The 17,963-nt window shown below is 46.9% G+C and overlaps 4 protein-coding genes and 3 pseudogenes across 5 annotated transcripts in view; 3 read left to right on the top strand and 4 right to left on the bottom strand.

The window, feature by feature from the left end:
* Nucleotides 1-379, top strand: part of LOC111257196 — a 1,042-nt gene extending 663 nt beyond the window's left edge. The window contains exon 2 of the mRNA XM_022826311.1: nt 53-379. Coding sequence (XP_022682046.1) covers nt 53-347 — 295 coding nt within the window. The 3' untranslated portion in view covers nt 348-379. The remainder of the gene's footprint in view (nt 1-52) is intronic.
* The window catches only part of LOC101770725 (aquaporin TIP2-1), a 25,772-nt gene extending 10,963 nt beyond the window's left edge, over nt 1-14,809 (top strand). The window contains exons 4-7 of the transcript XR_002677579.1: nt 13,591-13,676; nt 13,903-14,037; nt 14,124-14,348; nt 14,527-14,809. The gene's annotated coding sequence lies outside the window, so the exon portion shown is untranslated. The remainder of the gene's footprint in view (nt 1-13,590; nt 13,677-13,902; nt 14,038-14,123; nt 14,349-14,526) is intronic.
* LOC101767763 (probable glutathione S-transferase) lies at nt 3,051-4,225 on the bottom strand. The gene is made up of 2 exons (XM_012846102.2): nt 3,843-4,225; nt 3,051-3,745 (listed from the first exon to the last, which is right to left on the bottom strand). Exons 1-2 carry the CDS (start codon nt 4,155-4,157, stop codon nt 3,368-3,370), a joined length of 693 nt encoding a protein of 230 aa, XP_012701556.2. The 5' UTR covers nt 4,158-4,225; the 3' UTR covers nt 3,051-3,367.
* LOC101771650 lies at nt 4,782-5,566 on the bottom strand (annotated as a pseudogene).
* Nucleotides 6,496-12,037, top strand: LOC101772051 (putative disease resistance protein RGA3). 2 transcript variants are annotated; one of them, XM_022826310.1, is made up of 6 exons: nt 6,496-6,986; nt 7,346-7,463; nt 7,545-7,914; nt 9,877-10,474; nt 10,558-11,039; nt 11,118-12,037. In XM_022826310.1, the coding sequence occupies exons 3-5, from the start codon at nt 7,612-7,614 to the stop codon at nt 10,563-10,565; spliced, it is 909 nt and encodes a 302-aa protein (XP_022682045.1). In that variant the 5' UTR covers nt 6,496-6,986; nt 7,346-7,463; nt 7,545-7,611; the 3' UTR covers nt 10,566-11,039; nt 11,118-12,037. The 2 variants fall into 2 exon arrangements, with proteins under 2 accessions (XP_022682045.1, XP_022682044.1); XM_022826309.1 differs by having other exon boundaries at nt 9,877-11,039.
* Nucleotides 14,677-16,806, bottom strand: LOC101772723 (annotated as a pseudogene).
* On the bottom strand, nt 16,632-17,963 carry LOC101767364 (annotated as a pseudogene).

Genomic DNA, 17,963 nt, shown 5'->3' with positions numbered 1-17,963 from the left:
TTTAGTATGGACCTGCAATTGCCAAATTTACTGATAAAATTGAAACTTGTAGCCCTTGCACAGGTGGTGTGTGCCAAGGAGGTGCTGGTGGTACTCAAAATGTGAATGCTACTGATAAAGATAGAAGTGAAAGGGAAGAAAGTGCTTTAGCTCTGGAAAAAGAGAGAGCTACATTCACCTCACAGAAAGAGCACATGGAATTATCTAACACAAAGGAATCGTTTGTTGAAGGTCCCCAAGCGGAAGTCATAATATTATCGTATTATGTATTGCAAAGATCAATTATTATAAATATATATTATATTTATGCTTCTATGTCAAATTTATGTGTCCATAATATGGGGTAGCATGCATTGTATTGAGTGAACAAGCAACAAAATGGCATACATAGATCATATTTATACCTGATCACCTTGATTTGAATGAATTAAATAACTTGCAAATAACTTAAAAAACACATCATTGTACAAGCTGTCGGTTTCACTGTCTATATATGACTTACAGACGGCAGCCGTCTAAACTGTTAAAAGTACCCTTAGGGATGAACACACGGCTGTCGGTGGCACTGTGATTAAAGGATTTTAACTTGTTGCAGCCACCTGCTTGTCCCGGAAGATTGAGCTTTTAGGGCACGATACAACGGGTGTCTAGGAGCCGTCTGCGAGCCGGTATTTTTGCAAAAACAACCTCCTCTCAGCCTCGTGAGACGGCGGCCGCATCCATGCTCCGAGGCGGGAATAGACACCACAGCACTGTTGTATAGCCTCGTCTCCGACGGTCAACCGCACGCTCGAATCCCGTGCGGACAGCAGTTGATTTGGGCGCGCGCAGGATTTTTGCGCGCCAAATCCATCTCCACCTCCCCTCCCCGCGTCCTTGCTTTCCCCGCGCGAAGGTCAAATTGATGGCGACGTGGATCCGTTGTCCCACGCCAAGCAAGGCAAGCCGCTTGGTATTGCTCACCTCACCACTTTGCCCGGCAGCTTGCCCAGCTGGCCGCTAGGCTGCTCTCCTGCATCGAGCAAGCTGCTCGCGTGCTCACGCGGGCCGCCAGGAGGAGCTCCTCCACCGCCGATTCAACCTCCGCAGGCGCTGAATCGAGCTTCGCAGCCGCCGAGTCGACCTCTGCCGCTGTCGATTCGAGCTCCGAATCGAGCTCCGCAGGTGCCGAATCGGCCCCCTCTCGTGCGCCATGGCTGTGCTGAGGCTGCTGGCGCGAGGCGCCGCCACCGCACGCCGCGCCAGACTGCACCGCTGCTGCTAGCAGGGACGCGCCGCCACCGCACGTTCCCCCTTCAACGTCCCTAGCTTGGTGGGATGCAGCCGGCAATGATCCCTCTTGCATTGGATTTGGACGTTTAGCAGCTTAGGATGCACCTTGGTAATCACTCAAAACTCATGGATCTAGTTGCTGAATAATTTCAGCATGAGTTCTCAACAATTTCAGGCTAAGCTTGTTCATCAGATCCTCAAAGCTGCAAAATCCTTCAATGAACAAGTCCTATTCCATATGCCTATTCCTGCAGCTGTTATGGATGCCCTCCCAAAGGCAAGTATCCACCTAACTTATTTATTTGTTAAGTACAGACTTTTGCTGATTCTGAATAATGTGGAAGATGTTCGATAGGTCTAAAATGAGGTAACTCTGAACATGGATTGAAGAATGACTGCTGTGTACATATGCAGGACGTGGGGCACGCTATCGTAGAGGCCTACTCTAGTATTTTGTTCTATTACATTAATATAAATATATTCAAATATCTTTTATATTTATGTTTCCAAAAGCATCTTATTTATGCTTGATCTTTCTTTTTTCAACAAGCAACACAATAGTATACACAAGTCTTATTTACAATAGTATACACAAGTCTTATTTACGATTGACCGTGGCTACATACGGACATTAAAGACTTAACAGACAATCAAACAAACAATGGATTGTACACGTTGTCTATTTAGATGTCTTTATATGGTGTGACATCATCATCCAGACGACAAACTGTCTGTGGCTTGTACATGCCCTTAGGATTTCATGGCTGCCAGCTGCTTGTCCCGGAAGATTGAGCTTCTTGCCATTTTTTTCCTCTTCCATGTTCAGATGCCCAAATAATTGTGTTCGACCTCCGGAGATGAAAATGACGGTCAATCATCGTGCTCCGGCCATCCGCTCCCTCCGGCGAGGCTTTTTGGCGCGGGCGCGCGGCATCACGGACGCCGGACGACCGGAGAGCCCCTTCCCAGTTCCCCTTGCGACGACCGTGGGGCGCATGGACTCACGGCACCGCGCCGAGCAAGGCGGCGATTAGGCTCTAGCTATTTTTTTTCTGAATCATTTTTAATCTTAAACTAATCACTTCGTACTTATAAGTACTCGGTTATATTATCGAGTTATATTCTTCCATAGGGCGTGCCTTACGAGCTCATCCTCGAAGACCTGGAGAACAAGAGCCCCCACGCACAACCCCATCCACGAGAAGGCCCCGTGCTCCTCCATGGCGACCGCACCATCTGCGAGTCCCTCGTCATCCTTGAGTACATCGACGAGACATTCGATGGACCGGCTACTATCTTTCATCCTTAGCTATCTTTCGTCCTTTTTAGTACCGATTATTTTTGAACTTGATACTAATATTAACAGCATTAGTATTAGTTCTAAAGTTGGAAGTCCTCGACGACCCTCTAGCGCCGGATGCGGATGGAACCCGACCTCTGCTACCGGTTCGAGCCCCTCCCGCGAGAGGATTTAGACCTGGTTTGGTTTTTTTTGCTTATTTTTAGCATCCGTGTTTGGATACTAATTAGAAGTATTAAACATAGACTATTTACAAACCAATTACATAAGTAGAGGCTAAACGGCGAGGCGAATCTAATAAGCCTATATAGTCCATGATTTGACAATATGTTGCTACAGTAAATATTTGCTAATGATGGATTAATTAGATTTAATTAGGCTTAATAGATTCGTCTCGCCGTTTAACCTCCACTTATGTAATGAGTTTTGTAAATAGTCTATGTTTAATACGTATTTAAATATTCAATATGACACGTGCTTAAAAATAAGCAAAAGTAACCTAACGGGTCTTAAGAGATTTTTTAAGTACAGCGCACAGCGGCACAGCAGTACAGCACAGAGCGGCACAGAGAGGACTTCCACTCCTCTCTCCTTCCTCTCTTCTCTCCCCACAGCAGATCTAGCACGGCGGGGCGGCGGGGAGGCGCGCGGGGCCGGCGGGGAGCCAGGGAGCCGCCGGGGGAGGCGGGAGGAGGTGGCCGGCGGGGTGGGGCGGGGAGGTGGCAGGCGGTGACGGTGACGGGCAACCAAACATGCTAAAGCATTACTAGATGACGATGATGATGAGCTCAATGTTTATTTGGGCAGCGTCGAGTTGGCCACCAAGACGCACTTCTCCCTGATGGCGCCGAAGTAGGAGAGAAGCCGGGCCCTGTCCGGCAGGCACTCCTTCACCGCTTCACTGGAGCTGTACTCCGCCGCCCACCGGCGCAGAGCCGGGTATTCCTCCTCATCGCTGAGGACACGCACTCCGGCGACCTCCTCGAGCACACCAAGCCAGTGCCCCAGCAGGCCGCCGGCGGCTATGTCCGCGAGGCCGATGGCTTCTCCTCCCATGAACCTCTTCCCCCTGAGCTGCTCCTCCACTACTGCAAGGCTCTCCCTCGCCTCTTTCATTGCCACCTGCTGCACCTCGCCGTCCGCGAACAGCGCCGCCCGGAGCGGCTGTAGGCACTGTCAATTTGATTTGCTCGGCAGGGTTAATTGGTTAAATGAGAATGGCGCGATGTTGCAACTGAAGGTGCAGTAGCGGGTACTATCGATTAATCACCTTCTCCTCCAGGAAGTGAGCCCAGAAGCGCGTCAGGGCTCTCTCGTAGGGGTCGGCCGGCAGGAGGGGCGGCCCGTCGAAGGCCTCGTCGACGTACTCGACGATGACGAGCGACTCGGAGACGGCCCTGTCGCCGTGGAGGAGGACGGGCACCTTCTTGTGCACGGGGTTGTGCTTCAGGAGCAGCTCGCTCTTGTTGCTCATGTCCTCCAGGATGAGCTCGTAGGGGACTCCTTTGAGGCGCAGGGCCACCTCGACGCGGTGCACGAACGGGCTGCCGAAAGCGCCGATGAGCGTCACCGGTTCGGTCGTCATCTTTGCCTCCGTTCTCGTACACACCGACTGAAGCGCTCGATCGGGGATTGTTCTGGCCAGATCGAACTGCTGTGGGTGCTTTATAGGAACTGCGCTGCGACACGTGCCCATCCAACATGTATTTTGGTCAACAGAACCTCAGTCGTTGCTGCAGGAGGATACAGGTCAAAAGTGGATGATCGATTTCTTTGCTTCTACTAGAATACCGCTACAAAGGAGAGTCAATTGACCAATAATGGAAGACGGGAGGGACGAAGCTGCCAGGAAACAACACTCTGGCCTGTTTGGCTCACTAGTGTTAAAGTTTAACACCCGTCACATCGGATGTTTGAATGCTAATTACGAGTATTAAACATAGGCTAATTATAAAACTAATTGCATAGATGGAGTGTAATTCGCGAGACGAATCTATTAAGCCTAATTAGTACATGATTTGACAATGTAGTGCTAAGTAACCATTTGCTAATGATGGATTAATTAGGCTTAATAGATTCGTCTCGCGAATTAGCATAGGGTTCTACAATTAGTTTTATAATTAGCTCATATTTAGTTTTCCTAATTAGCATCCAAACATTCGATGTGACACTGTTAAAGTTTAACACCTCGTATCCAAACACCCCTAAGAGAACAAGTTCGCAACACTGTTGCCCTTTATTTCTGACACTCAAGAAACAGCAGATAGATGTCACCGTCACGATAATACAAAGCCGATCGATTGTTTCAAGCAACTCCATCAATTCGGCGGCAGCATGGATTTGGCTATCGAGATGCACTTGTCCCTGTTCGCGGAGAAGTGGGCCACAAGCTGGTCCCTGTCCGGCAGGCACTCCTTGACGGCTTCGTCGGCGAGGTACTCGTTCGCCCAGCGGCGCAGGGCCGGGTGCTCCTCGTCGCTCAGGACGCGCACCCCGGCTATGTCCACGAGGCCGATGGAATCGCCGCCGAAGAACCTCTTCTTCTTCTTCCCCCTGAGCTGCTCCTCAAGTATCGCCAAGTTCTCCCTCGCCACCGCCATCGACGCAGCCTGCGCCTCGCCCTCCGTCCACAGCGCCGGCCACAACGACTTGAGGCACTTGTCGTCGAGGAAGTGCGCCCAGAAGCGGGCGGCGGCGCGGTCGTAGGGGGTCGGCGGGGAGGAGCGGCGGCCCCGGGAAGGCCTCGTCGACGTACTCGACGATGATGAGGGACTCGCACACGGCGCGGCCGCCGTGGAGGAGCACGGGCACCTTCTTGTGGACGGGGTTGTGCTGGAGAAGCAGATCGCTCTTGTTGCTCATGTCCTCGCGGATGAACTCGTAGGGCACGCCCTTGAGGCGCAGAGCCACAGCGGCTCGGTGCACGAAGGGGCTGCTGCCGGAGCCGATGAGCTTGACCGCCTCGCCCATCTTGGACTTGGCTAGTTTTGCTTGTCGAGGCAAAATGGTCTGGGAACTAACAACTGTGTATAAAAGGCAAAATAGACATTTTAGTCCCTAAACTTTACATCAAAAAGTCAAGTTCGTCCCTCAACTTTAACTTCCGTTTAGGTCAAACTCATTCTTCATTTTAATCCCTGAACTTTACACGAAAAGTCAAGTTGGCCCCTCAACTTTCAGATAGGTTAATTTGGTCCCTCAACTTTCGTTTTAAGGTCAAACTCATCATTTTGCTGATGTGGTGCTATATATCTTAGTACGAGACTAATGTGAAAAGTCCATTTTACCCTTAGCTCATGTAGGTCAAACATGTATATGCTCATGCTCTCTCAATACATACAGACAACAGTATATTTTTTAACTGATATAAAATATAGTTTTACATGTTCTCGTGCTCTTTAAAATCATGCATGTGTTCACACGGATTAAATTTTGATATACAAAATGTAAGTGCTGATATTCTTTCATGATATACACAACTTAGTACACATAATTTAAAGTACTCATGGTACTGTATACATACTTCATGTATGTATTTGTACTCTCTCGGTAAACATATATATGCTCATACTTATTTTGGATAATTGAGGACGGGAAGAAGAGGCCGAGGGCAAACATGACTTTTCGCATTAATCTTAAGCTAATATGAAGTCTCACACAAGGATATGTTTGATAAAAAAAATTAAGAAACTAGATTGGCCGAGGGACCAAAATAGCTATTTTACCTGTATAAAACAGTAGAGTGTCTCGGTTTAGAAACATTATTTCATACCGCATGTTTTAACTGACATTTCACGCCACTTCTTTTACCGCAGCACCAAGGCTGGCTCAAGATTATGCTGCTGGAGCACTATCAGCCTTTTTTGGAGAATAATGTTAGACAGGCCATGAGCCCATGAAGAGATCAGCCTTTTTTTTTCCGCGTGTGTGAATTGAAAAGCCCAAACCCAAGCCGGATGCCAAGCCCAAACCCAAACCCGCCCCAGCTGCTGCTCGCCGCCGGTGGCGTCGGACGCTGCGGGGCCGAACCGAGCGACGGCGAGCGCGAGAGTGACGCCATCGACCGCGGCGGCGGACGCTTCCGACGAGCTCGACCTCGCGTTCCTTCCTTGGGCCCTCAGTAGGACCCCGGGTTGGTAGAGTACTCCCCATTCATCGGTCTGCAGGTGGATGGGGAATGTCGAGGGGGCGGGGCTCGGTGGGGCGATGCCGCCGGTGGAGAGGCGGTTGCTAAGGCGGATGGAGGGCCTTGGCCGCTTCGCTGGAGGCGGACGCCGTTGGTCGTCCGGCGGCTCCGGCAGGGGCAGGAACCCTTCGGAGGCGGCGCTCGCGTCTGTTGCCGAAATTGATCTTCGTGTTGCCGCAAGGACGCGGTGAAACTACGGCGGGCCGCCGTACGTCGCCGATGCTAAAGGTACGGGGCGAACAATCGCGCTTGGCGTTCCTATTGAAATCGAACAAGTGAACCGTGTACTGTTAACAAATCATCTTCATCTTTAGAAGCAAGGGGTGGCACTCTTCAGTATTCATTCAGTCCAAGAGTGTTCTCCCTCGTGAATATCAGTCTTATATGTTCTTGTAGCAAGCTCATGGCCAGAAGCCGAAAAATCCATCCATCTCTTATGATTTATGTCTCGTGCAGTGTTTGCTCCGTCATTCTCCCCATCTCTCCCTCCTCCCGAATTCATTAGCAAAGAAATCATAATCTGTCATCTTTGAGTTAAATATTTCAAGTTCATATCTTTAACTTTGTCCATACGTTCTCTTTTCCAGGATAGGCACCACGCCTATTTTACTTTCACCAAAGGCCATGACTTGCGGTGTAGTCTAGGGATTTATGCAGTTTGCTTTCGGCGGGGATTCCAAGTCCTGAACCTGCACTGCACTTCAGGTATCTGTGGATGCAAAAAGCTTGACTAGAAGACGGGCAGCAGCATATATCTGCATAACATGTCGTATGTTCTTCATATAGGAGCTTTCAAGTACACAAAAGCAACATCACTTGTGTTTGTGAGAGAGCAAAACACAAGTCTGCAGCCATGAGTGGGGGACCTGACATGATCGCAAGTGCCGTGATTCAGCATGTTGGCAGCATGCTCGGTGACAAAGCCTGGGAGAGGATCGAGCTGCTATGGAACTTTGAGAATGATGCCAAGGAGATGAAGGACAAAATGTTTAACCTGCAGGTTGCACTTAACAATGCTGAGAAGCGCTCCCAGGAGTCCGAGGATGCATTGGCGAGACTCTGGCTCAAGAAGTACAAATCTGTTGCCTATGACATGGAGGACACACTGGATGAGTTGGGCGCGAACGCAATGATATGGAGAAATAGTACATGCACGGTAAGTACTATGACACTGGGTCTTCTCATGCTACTAATTCTAGCTATTAGGATAATGGAGAGCAGTTACTCTTTATTCAGTTAGCGTCTACATGTATTCTCGTGGATCTGTGGGTGTGCACAGTAAACAGACACCACAAAACATTTGATATTTGTCAAAATTATTCCATTTACATATTTCTCAAAATGTTCCATATACATATGTTTGTGAAGAAGTAATAGACTACGATATGCTAAATCATATACGTACACACAGCCCTCAGAACACCCAACAATCATATACGCACGTAGTTTTGATGGAAAGTTGTTAAGGCCTCTCACAGAGCTAGATCTGTACAATTTTTTAGCCACCAGATAATTATTATCTAAATTATGTTCCTTGGAGAAAATAGTTATCTGAATTAATTATCTAATTGCAATCATCGTATGACACTGGTTCGTGGAAACACCTGCTAGTCAGTTGATTGCCTAGTTGAACCTACAGGGAGATCCACGGATTTAACGAGAGTTAAGCACAAAAGTTTGACATAGTAGATCCGGGCCCTGTAACCACCATACATACCTTCTTCCACTGTGTCCCACAGGCACACGTCCTCTCTTCTGTTTAGCATTTGCTCCCTTTTAAGTAGACACATATTTCATATTTTATTCCCTTGCCAATTCAATAGCTTAAAAGGATTTCCTTGCTCACTTGAAAGGCTGGGAAAGGTTGTGCAGGGAGACCAAACAATTATTCTTTTTTTAAAAAACTTGGTTGTTGGATGGAGCTATAGCCAATGAATTGCACACGTGAGCAATAGCTGCACCCATCTCGATCCGCTATAGCCGGAGAAAGCGGAGGCTATAGCTGACTATTTTAAACTATGGTTTTATTCCCTTGCCCATTCATAGCTTACGAGGATTTCCTTGCTTATTTGAAAGGCTTGGGAAAATTGCGCAGGGAAACCAAACAAATATTCTTTTTCCAAAAAAAATTCTAGTTGTTGAAGGGGGAATTCACATGCTTTAATAATTAAAAATTAAAAATAATTGCAGCATGCTAAATACAGATTCCTTTCCCATGTTTCTAAGGGACAAGAGAGCTTCATATTACTTGGGTTACAGTCATGGTTCAGGTGTTAGACAACACACGAGGTGTTGTTGCCTCAACCACATAGCAGTAGTTCCTCCTAGCTTGCCAACTCTTCGCTACTTTGCTATGCTCTCTACTAAAGTCGATTGCCAAAGAGCAATCTATCTCCAGAATAAAAGGTTATTGGGCCCATTCTGTAATTAGCCTGATCCCTCCAATGCAAGGTCACAGTTGATTACTGTACTGGATATTGTATGGTCTATTTAATAATATTATAATCAGCATATACTTATAGTGCTAGTGTGAATAAATTACATGAAATTTCATGGAAACTTTACACATTTCTGCATTCTAATTTCAGTCTGATTCACTCTTTTTGTTATTATTTCTAGGGGCCCCAGCTTAGTTTTGTTCCTCAAAAGGTTACCAAATCAAGCACAAAGTAAAATGGGTTAGAGCTTTAAATTGTCCATTGAACTGTAGTCACACATTCCAAAAAGATCCTAATTCCTGTACCTAATTTAAATGGTCATAGAATAGACAATCTTTTCTAGCACAATTGACTAACGAAATTCGCATCTCAATTCTCAATTCATCGATAAAGAAATAGAATAGGAACATTGATCCACTTGTAGGATTAATTAGTATAATGTTGTGCGGTGTGACTGTGACACTACCACAACTTTTTTGTCAGTGTTGGTGACCACAATTTGGCAATCCATAGGAATTCTTGCATGCTACTGTCCAGAAATAGAAAATAATTTTCTAGTTAGGAGTTATATCTACTTCATAAAACTATACTAACTTTTTGGTAGATTTTTAGTAACACGTGCCTTCTGAGGATATATGTTGTGGTTGTTTCACTGATTCCATCTTACAAAAATACTGCAGGCTAAATTTTTCTTCTCATCAATCAATCCACTCGTTGTGCGCATCACCATGTCAGATAAGATGAGAAATATCCGGGCGATGCTAGATAAGATTGTTGAGGACCAGACGAAATTCCGTTTTCTGACATTGCCTACCCCAACAAGCCAAGATAGTAAGAAGAAGTGGAGAGAAACCTTTATTGGTGACAGAGATGAAATTGAGGTGATAGGAAGGGAAAGAGAGAAGAAAGACATACTGACTAAGGTGTTGCAGAAAAATGGAGAGAAAGAAAGCTTTATCATTCCTGTTGTTGGCCTTGGTGGAATGGGTAAGACAACATTAGCAAAGGCTGTTTACACTGACAAGGAAACAAATATGTTTGATGTGAAAGCATGGGTTCATGTCTCGATGGACTTTCAGCTAAATAAGATTGTGTCTGCTATTATATCTCAGGTCGAGGGTAGCACTCCTGCTAATGATGTTGATCTGCAGTACCTAAAATCTCAACTTGACCGCATACTCCATGGCAAGATTTATCTTATAGTCTTAGATGATTTATGGGAGGAAGAGAGGTCTAAGTTGGAGGATCTGATGAACATGTTGCAATCTGGAATGAAAGGTAGCAATATAATAGTCACTACCCGTAGTGAAAAGGTTGTTAGTTTAGTATCTACTACTACCATACATTCTTCATATTTTCAGATTGTTGACCCAATTAAACTGGAGAGTATGTCAATTGATGAATGTTGGTCTATTATGAAGCCTCGTAATCTCAGAAATGGTCAACTTACTGACCTTGTAGACATTGGAAAGGATATTGCACAGCGATGCAGTGGAGTACCTCTGGTTGCTAAGGCTCTTGGTTATGTGATGCAGAAGCAGTGCACAAGAGAAGAATGGTTAGAAATTAAAAATAGTAACATACTGGATATTAAGGATGATGACAAAGGAATTCTGAAGGGCTTGCTGCTAAGCTATTACCACATGCCTCCACAACTTCAACTTTGTTTCATGTATTGCTCTATCTTCCCTAGGAACCATGATATAGATCATGATTGTTTGATCCAGCAATGGATTGCTTTGGGGTTTATTCAAGATACTAATGGGCAACGCTTCAGAAGATTGGTAGGGAATATGTTAATGAATTCTTGGGAATGTCCTTCCTCACAAATTTGACTCCTACAGTAAGCGTACTTGTAATTACGAAATTGCAATTGTTTATCTTGAAAAGATATGAACTATGCTCTATTTTCTTTTGCAAGGTGCCGGCTTCAAGGAGTTTTGAACCCACACTTAGACTTTGTATGCATGATATGGTACACGATCTCGCAAGGCATGTTGCTGGTGATGAATTATCTTGCACAAATGGTGTGGCAAACAGCACTACTAAGGCGGGCAAATTGATTTGTCACTATCAGCTATTGATGAATAGTAACGAGTCTTCATCCTCTAAGTCTTTGCCACCAAAGGTTAGGGCCATGCATTTCAGGGAATGCAATAAACTTCATCTTCCTAAGCAAGCATTCTCACACGCATTATATCTGAGAGTTTTGGATTTGAGTGGATGCCATGTGTCAGAGCTACCGGGTTCTGTTTGTAAACTAAAGCTATTAAGGTATCTTGATGCTTCCAACCTTCCTATCCCAAACTTTCCTAAATCCTTGAACCGTCTCCTAAACTTGCAAACCTTGATACTTTCAAACACTTCTCTGAAGGCACTGCCCACAAACGTTGGTTGCCTCCAAAAGCTGCAATACTTTGACCTATCAGGATGTGTCAACCTTCATGAACTTCCCACCTCTTTCGGTAACCTCAGTGCTTTGCTCTTCTTAAACTTGGCAAGCTGCCATGAACTGCCTACCCTTCCAGAATCCTTTGGCAAGTTGCATAAGCTTCAGTTTTTGAACCTATCCGATTGCTACAAACTCCACTCACTACCAGAATCTTGTTGTCAACTTCATGATCTAACACATCTTGAGCTGTCGGATTGCCATAATCTTGAAAAGGTCCCAGATTGTATTGATCAACTTTCTAAGCTTGAGTATCTGAACATGACAAGCTGTTCCAAGGTTCAAATGTTGCCCGAGTCTCTATGCAAACTCATGATGTTAAAGCATCTAAATTTGTCGTTCTGTGTAAAACTTAGACATCTGCCTGCTTCTATTGGTGTTTTACGACTTCAGAGTTTGGATTTCCAAGGCTGCTTTTTCCTTGTTGGCTTGCCGGATAGCATTTTTAACATGTCTACACTTGTACATGTCGAAAGAGGATTTTTTACATTCGATATACGTTCTGAAGTTGATAAACTTAGGAAACAACTAAACCTGGAAAGGTCATGTGAGCTTGATGGACGTGGTGATCTATGGAGTCAAATTTTGGACCTCGAGAAGACACCCTGCCTTGAGCTGCAGATCAAAGATCTTCAGAATGTCAAGAATCTGGAAGGGGCAGACCAGGCTAAACTGTTCAACAACTCAAATCTTAGGAGGCTGTCTCTTTCATGGCAACATGGTCAAAGTAGTATGGTGGAGCATGCAGATGCATCGGTTGACAAATCGGTGCTGGAGAAGCTTGTGCCTCCTAGAAATCTCCGACACCTTGGTCTTGATGGTTACATGAGCGTAGACTTCTCTAGGTGGATGCTGGACCTTCCTTCCTACCCACCTCATCTTACCACCATCGTTCTTTTGAATCTGAAAGGGTGCAGCCACCTCCCTCCACTTGGGCGCCTGCCAAATTTGAGAGCATTGTGCTTGGCTAGTATGCCCAATCTCAAAAGGGAATTTTATGGGGACCACGGAAGTTGCTGGAAGCTAAGAATGATTCTTTTGGAGGGAATGGACAACTTGGCAGGGTGGTGGACAACGAGAACGTCTAATGAAGATGAAGAGTTCTTAATCCCTAATTTACATCTGCTGTTTGCTTCTAATTGCCCAAAGTTGAAATTCCTGCCTTATCCCCCAAGGAGCGTGACTTGGGTGGTACAGAATAGCGATCACGTTTTTGCGGAACATGGGTTTGGGAACCTCTCATCTATCACTTCTCCATGTTTCCTTTTGATAGCGGGCACATCCCCTTCTCCTTAAGCGTGGCATAGGGCCCGGTATCTCTGTTCTATCGACAACCTTGCTCTTGGCCCCCTCACGGGTCTTACAACATTGCCAGAGGTTATCCGATGTTTCATCTCCCTCCGGGAATTCAACGTAGAGGACTGTTATGACTTGGAGACACTGCCAGAATGGCTGGGAGATTTTACTTCTTTGAGAGAAATTCAAATCGTCTCATGCCCAATGCTATCTTCATTGCCAGAAAGCATACAGCGTCTTACTGAGTTAAAGAAACTGCGGATCACGGACTGCCCAGCACTGTCAGAGAAGTGCCAAGGAGAGGACAAGCACAAGATCGCTCATATTCCAGAAGTTGAATTCGAGTAACAGAAGCTTCACACCTCATCTAGCATGGTGAGAACCTCCTTATCGATGTTGTTTTCTTTTCTGCCAGATAACTTACAGTGCATGCTTTTCTTTAATTTCTGTGACTTGGCTAACGGTTGTGCGGACAAATTAGTCGACTGCGACTAAATATGAATTTCTAAAGTCTTGAGTCATTTTTTATTTTCAATTTTTGGCAGGCTACCTTGAGGCCTGTCAAGGATCTACCATATACTACCCGGCCTCTCAAATCATAGTTAGCTTTTTCAGCAGCTCATTGTATTTTGTTTGAAATGATGGTTAGCTGTCCAAATTCCATATGCATTATGTATACAAGGAGAGCCGGGTATCTTCGTCCAAACGTCGTTGCCTGTGTAAAGCATAATGTAGGTACGGTTTACTAAGATTTTTCTCTTATCGTAGTCTCTTTAATTATATCTTTGCCTGCATGAAATTGGTAGAGTTTTTTTTTCCGACCGTATCAATTAATATTGGTAAAGAGTTTTTTTGCCGACCGTATCAATTAATATAACTTCGGTGATGAATTCATCTATTTGATCTTGAGCATTTTATCTGAAGCTAACAAGTTCGCCCTTCCATTCATGAAATTAATCAGACGGAACACCATCAGGTCGCTCTCTCCAGGGTCTTAGCTGACCGGCCACTTCAAGAACCGTTGTAGAACAGCTCGAAGGTTCAACCGCCGCCTGGCGGCGGTACGCTCTTCACGCCGGTCATGTTTCCCTTGCATGTGAGTTCAGTTCACGGATGACTAATCAGCTCAGCCAGGTAGTGCTATTTGGTACTGTACTTGGATAATGACACCATGTTTTGCAGAGCGCAAGGAGAACCTCTTCATGGCCTCGTCGAACTACCGGGGGGAGCGGGAGGAACACGTCGGGCCACCTGATCATGCCGTTGTGCACGGCGTCACTGTACTCCAGCATGGCACCGCCTGGCACCGGGAGTGGCGCCACGGACGTCCACGCTGGCCCGACGTGGCACCACCACCACATAAGCTGAAAGTGTTGTCGAAATGTTCTTGCATGTGTAAAGCATAAGGTACAATTTCATTTCAGTTGTGCTTTCATCCTGGCCTGCATGAACTTGCATTACATAGAGTCTCTTTTAGGTTGTATCTGTTAACTGCGTTGATGAATTCATGCATTTTATCTTGAATCCATAGTGCATTTGATCAGCATCAGTTATCTGGAGCTAACAAGTGAGGATCCGAGTGCAGCACAGGCAACGGGAAAAGGGAGCGAGATGGCCTGAAATTTTTTGTGCATCGTGCCTGAGGACCACAATGATACTGCTGCAAAATGCGTGAAACAGAGATGCCTACAAAGCTTGTGCTGGTGGAGTACAAGTGCAGCACTCTGTTACTGGCTCAAAGGCGACTCAGGTTAGAGCTGTAGCAGCTGGTCAACTGAAAGTCCAACAACATGCTGAACCCCAGCACCCCTTTCTCCAGATCGAACACCAGCAGGTTGTTCTCCATCGTCTTCCCGCCGATCAACCGGCATGGCGCCCGGCCCCATCTCGAGGATCCCGACGCACATGGCGCCGTCCACCTGCACCAGGTAGTTGTTATTGAACACAGTCCAGTTGCTTCTGGCGCCGGCTAGCTCCATGTCGATCCTTGGTACGTCGTAGCTGATCGGCCGCTTCAGCGCCGTTGTAGCACAGCTGGAACGGCTTCACCGCTGGCACACGCTTCACATCTGTCATCTTCCCTCTGCAGGTGAGTTGATCTCGATCAGCTCAAAGATGATCATCAGTATCAGTCAGCTCATTAATTAAGTACTGGCAGTAATTGATAGCGCCATGGTTTGCAGCCTGGTTATTGCATCGTCGAACGCCTGGATCAACGGGCGGAACACCTCCGCCCGCATGATGGTGTACGGCGTGACCGTGCTCAGCACGACACCGCCTCGGCCGGTGCGGCCGTCGAGGTCCAGCGCACCGTTGGGCAGGGAGGCCGCCACGTCCACGCCGTGCCAGGACACGGAGATGCCCTTGACGGGGATGTAGTAGCCGCTGGGGTTCCTCGGGTTCGCGAGGAGCAACGCGTACGGGATGGAGCCCGTGTACTCGACGAGGCCCCGCGACTCCGTCCCCAGGTACACCGGCGTGTCGCCGAACGCGGCGAAGGCTGGGAGGCACAGCGCGAACCTGCCACCGAAGCCGCGCTGCGCTGCGAGCTGCGATGGCAGCGAGAGCGGGTCCCGGGAGAATCCCGCGACGCCGGTGGCCGCCGCGGGGAGCGACGCCAGGAGGCGGCCGGGTGCGCACGCACCGACGGCGGCGAACGCCTCCGGGTACAGCAGGTCGGTGCCGTTGGTGGTGTTGGCCGACATGGCGAAGCTGGTGAGGTCGCCGGTGACCGGGTTGAAGGGGTGGGCGGCGCAGGCGCAGCCCCAGGCCGGCAGCTAGCGGCCGGCCCAGAACGCGCCGGCGTCCACGTACCGGCACCGTCGCGGGCGCTGCTGGTTGGCCGCGCGGCACGTGTCGGACTGGCACGGGACCGTGGCGTGCGGGGAGGGGCACGTCGACCAGACGAGCGGGCCCGCGAGGTCGACGAGCAGCGGCGCGTCGTCCTTGATGGAGATGGTGTAGAGGGAGGAGGTGGCGTCTTTGGTGATCCTGGAAACCAGCGGCGGCTGCTGGCTCGCTTGCGCCGCCGTGCATTGGAGGAGGAGCACAACCAGTAGCAGCGAGACGGCATACGGCATGGGGAGCAGACGTGGCAAGAGTTGTAGCTGCAGGATGCATGCTGGGTTGCGGTTGCAGCGAAGGTGCCATGGTGCTTTCACCGTGTTCGGCACAGCTGGCTGCCGCTGCTGCAGCAGTTGGCCCACAGCTAGTGTCCCAATTAGCAGCAGCTAGCCACAGTGCTGGACTACTGTAGCTGCAGAGCTGAAGCGAACAGCTGCAGCTACAGTGTTCATCTTTTAGTTTCAAAGGGGAGACATGCAGACAGTGGACTATTTAACATACAAGTAACTGAAAAATCTTGAAACGCATGCTTCTGGCAGATCAGGTGTTTACCACGCATTCACACAGGTTCACACAAGTAGACATATTCAAACATTCGACAAGTAGACATGTTCACACAAGTAGGTTTCATCTAATGCCTGTGTAAACGAAGGCAACAGGCCATCATCAGCTGGGCTGTTTACTAAAAGAACTAGCAAATATTTTTCTGTTGTCCAGCAGAAGACAACTCACCATGGCTTCCAGCGCCCAAAATTAATTATCCTGTACTTGAAATCATTATATAATCAGTTATCAGCTATTCTATAACTGAAAAAAAATAAAACTACATAATGTGTGCATACCTGACTAGCTCATTTCAGGAAATAAAGACTTCCTAAGACACTTCATGGCAGCAACACGTTCAGCTTTTTCTTCATCAGACATTGAACTTGTATCTTGAGAGATGAGAGAGTTGTAAGCTTGCATCATCTTTGATTCCTTCTCGAGCATTGAGCAGTAAGATGAGCCAGTCTAGTGGTTTCAAGCTTTTCAGATGATAACTTCTGTTGTAGTTCCAGTACCTTCATGCGGTTTGCATTTAAATCTTCCTGAATTTTACTAAATTTATCGAGCTTCTCCACATCAATGGCCGATTCCTTTGATTTTCCATCATTATCCAGGTTTGATCCTTTAGACTTTATTTTTGCAGCAAGAGCAGCCTTTTTAGCTGCCTTTTGTCCAATAGGTCGCTCTAGCATTTCTTCAATATCATCATTTTCATCCTTTTCTCCTTCAATGCGATATGACTTTCTTTTACGAGCATTCTTGAGGTCTTCATTATATGTTTTCCACTTTGCCACATCTCGGCATATTTTCCAAACATTCTTAACACAAAGGGACCTAGCTTTGCCTTCTTGTTGTCTTCCAAATAGAACTTGTCTGCTGTATCAATCCACATCTGATCGGAGTAGCCACTTGTGAATAATCTGCGAGCCTTCAAATATGCATATTCATATAGATCAATCCACCGATTAATCTTGTGCCATCGATCCTTGGCTTGCTTTGAATTTCTTTTCCTCTGTGACGGGATAGTCATGTTGTATGACTTGACAACATCACCCCAATAGTGCTCGTTAATCCTATCAGCTCCAACGGATGAGTCTGTTGAATTTTTCAACCAAGCACTCATCAGTTTCTCGTCTTCTTCTGGTGTCCACAAGATCCGCTTCTCTGTCCTGACATTCTCAGTATCACTATCAACTTCAATAGCCTCCTGTTCAGATAAAACTTGTACTTCTTGAGATGAATTTCCACTGTTGTTAGGCTGCAGTGCATCCATTGAGGCAAAACTGACACCAACATCGACAGGCCTTGGTGCCTTGAAAGGTGCATAATGAGATGGAGCACCAACAAAATGTGAATTCTGTGATAAATGGGATTGGTTGTTGAATAAGCCCATAAATCCACCAGGAGGGTGTGTGCTGTTGTCCCTGCAAAATTGTATACATGAACTTAATATTCACTGAAACAGTTCTCTACCAGGGGATACACGAGCTAGCATTTCCTTTGTTTTTAGTTAGCATAGATTCAACTTTGATCTTAAATGGCATCCATTTAACAAAAAAATGACTGACTGCACACTGAAGATAATTCTAAATTGACCGACTGAACATATTCAGCTATTGATTCAGTGATCAT

Source organism: Setaria italica, chromosome V (assembly GCF_000263155.2).
Source record: "Setaria italica strain Yugu1 chromosome V, Setaria_italica_v2.0, whole genome shotgun sequence".
In the NCBI taxonomy this organism is placed as follows: domain Eukaryota; kingdom Viridiplantae; phylum Streptophyta; class Magnoliopsida; order Poales; family Poaceae; genus Setaria; species Setaria italica.
This window is presented reverse-complemented; position numbering and strand designations above follow the sequence as displayed.

Excerpts from the sequence above, each read along its gene's own strand:
- LOC101772051 (XM_022826309.1), top strand. The coding sequence starts at position 7,612 with ATGAGTGGGGGACCTGACATGATCGCAAGTGCCGTGATTCAGCATGTT. Across the intron at positions 7,915-9,876 it reads GGAGAAATAGTACATGCACG|GCTAAATTTTTCTTCTCATC; the intron begins GTAAGTACTATG and ends AAAATACTGCAG.
- LOC101767763 (XM_012846102.2), bottom strand. The coding sequence starts at position 4,157 with ATGACGACCGAACCGGTGACGCTCATCGGCGCTTTCGGCAGCCCGTTC. Across the intron at positions 3,746-3,842 it reads CTCACTTCCTGGAGGAGAAG|TGCCTACAGCCGCTCCGGGC; the intron begins GTGATTAATCGA and ends TCAAATTGACAG.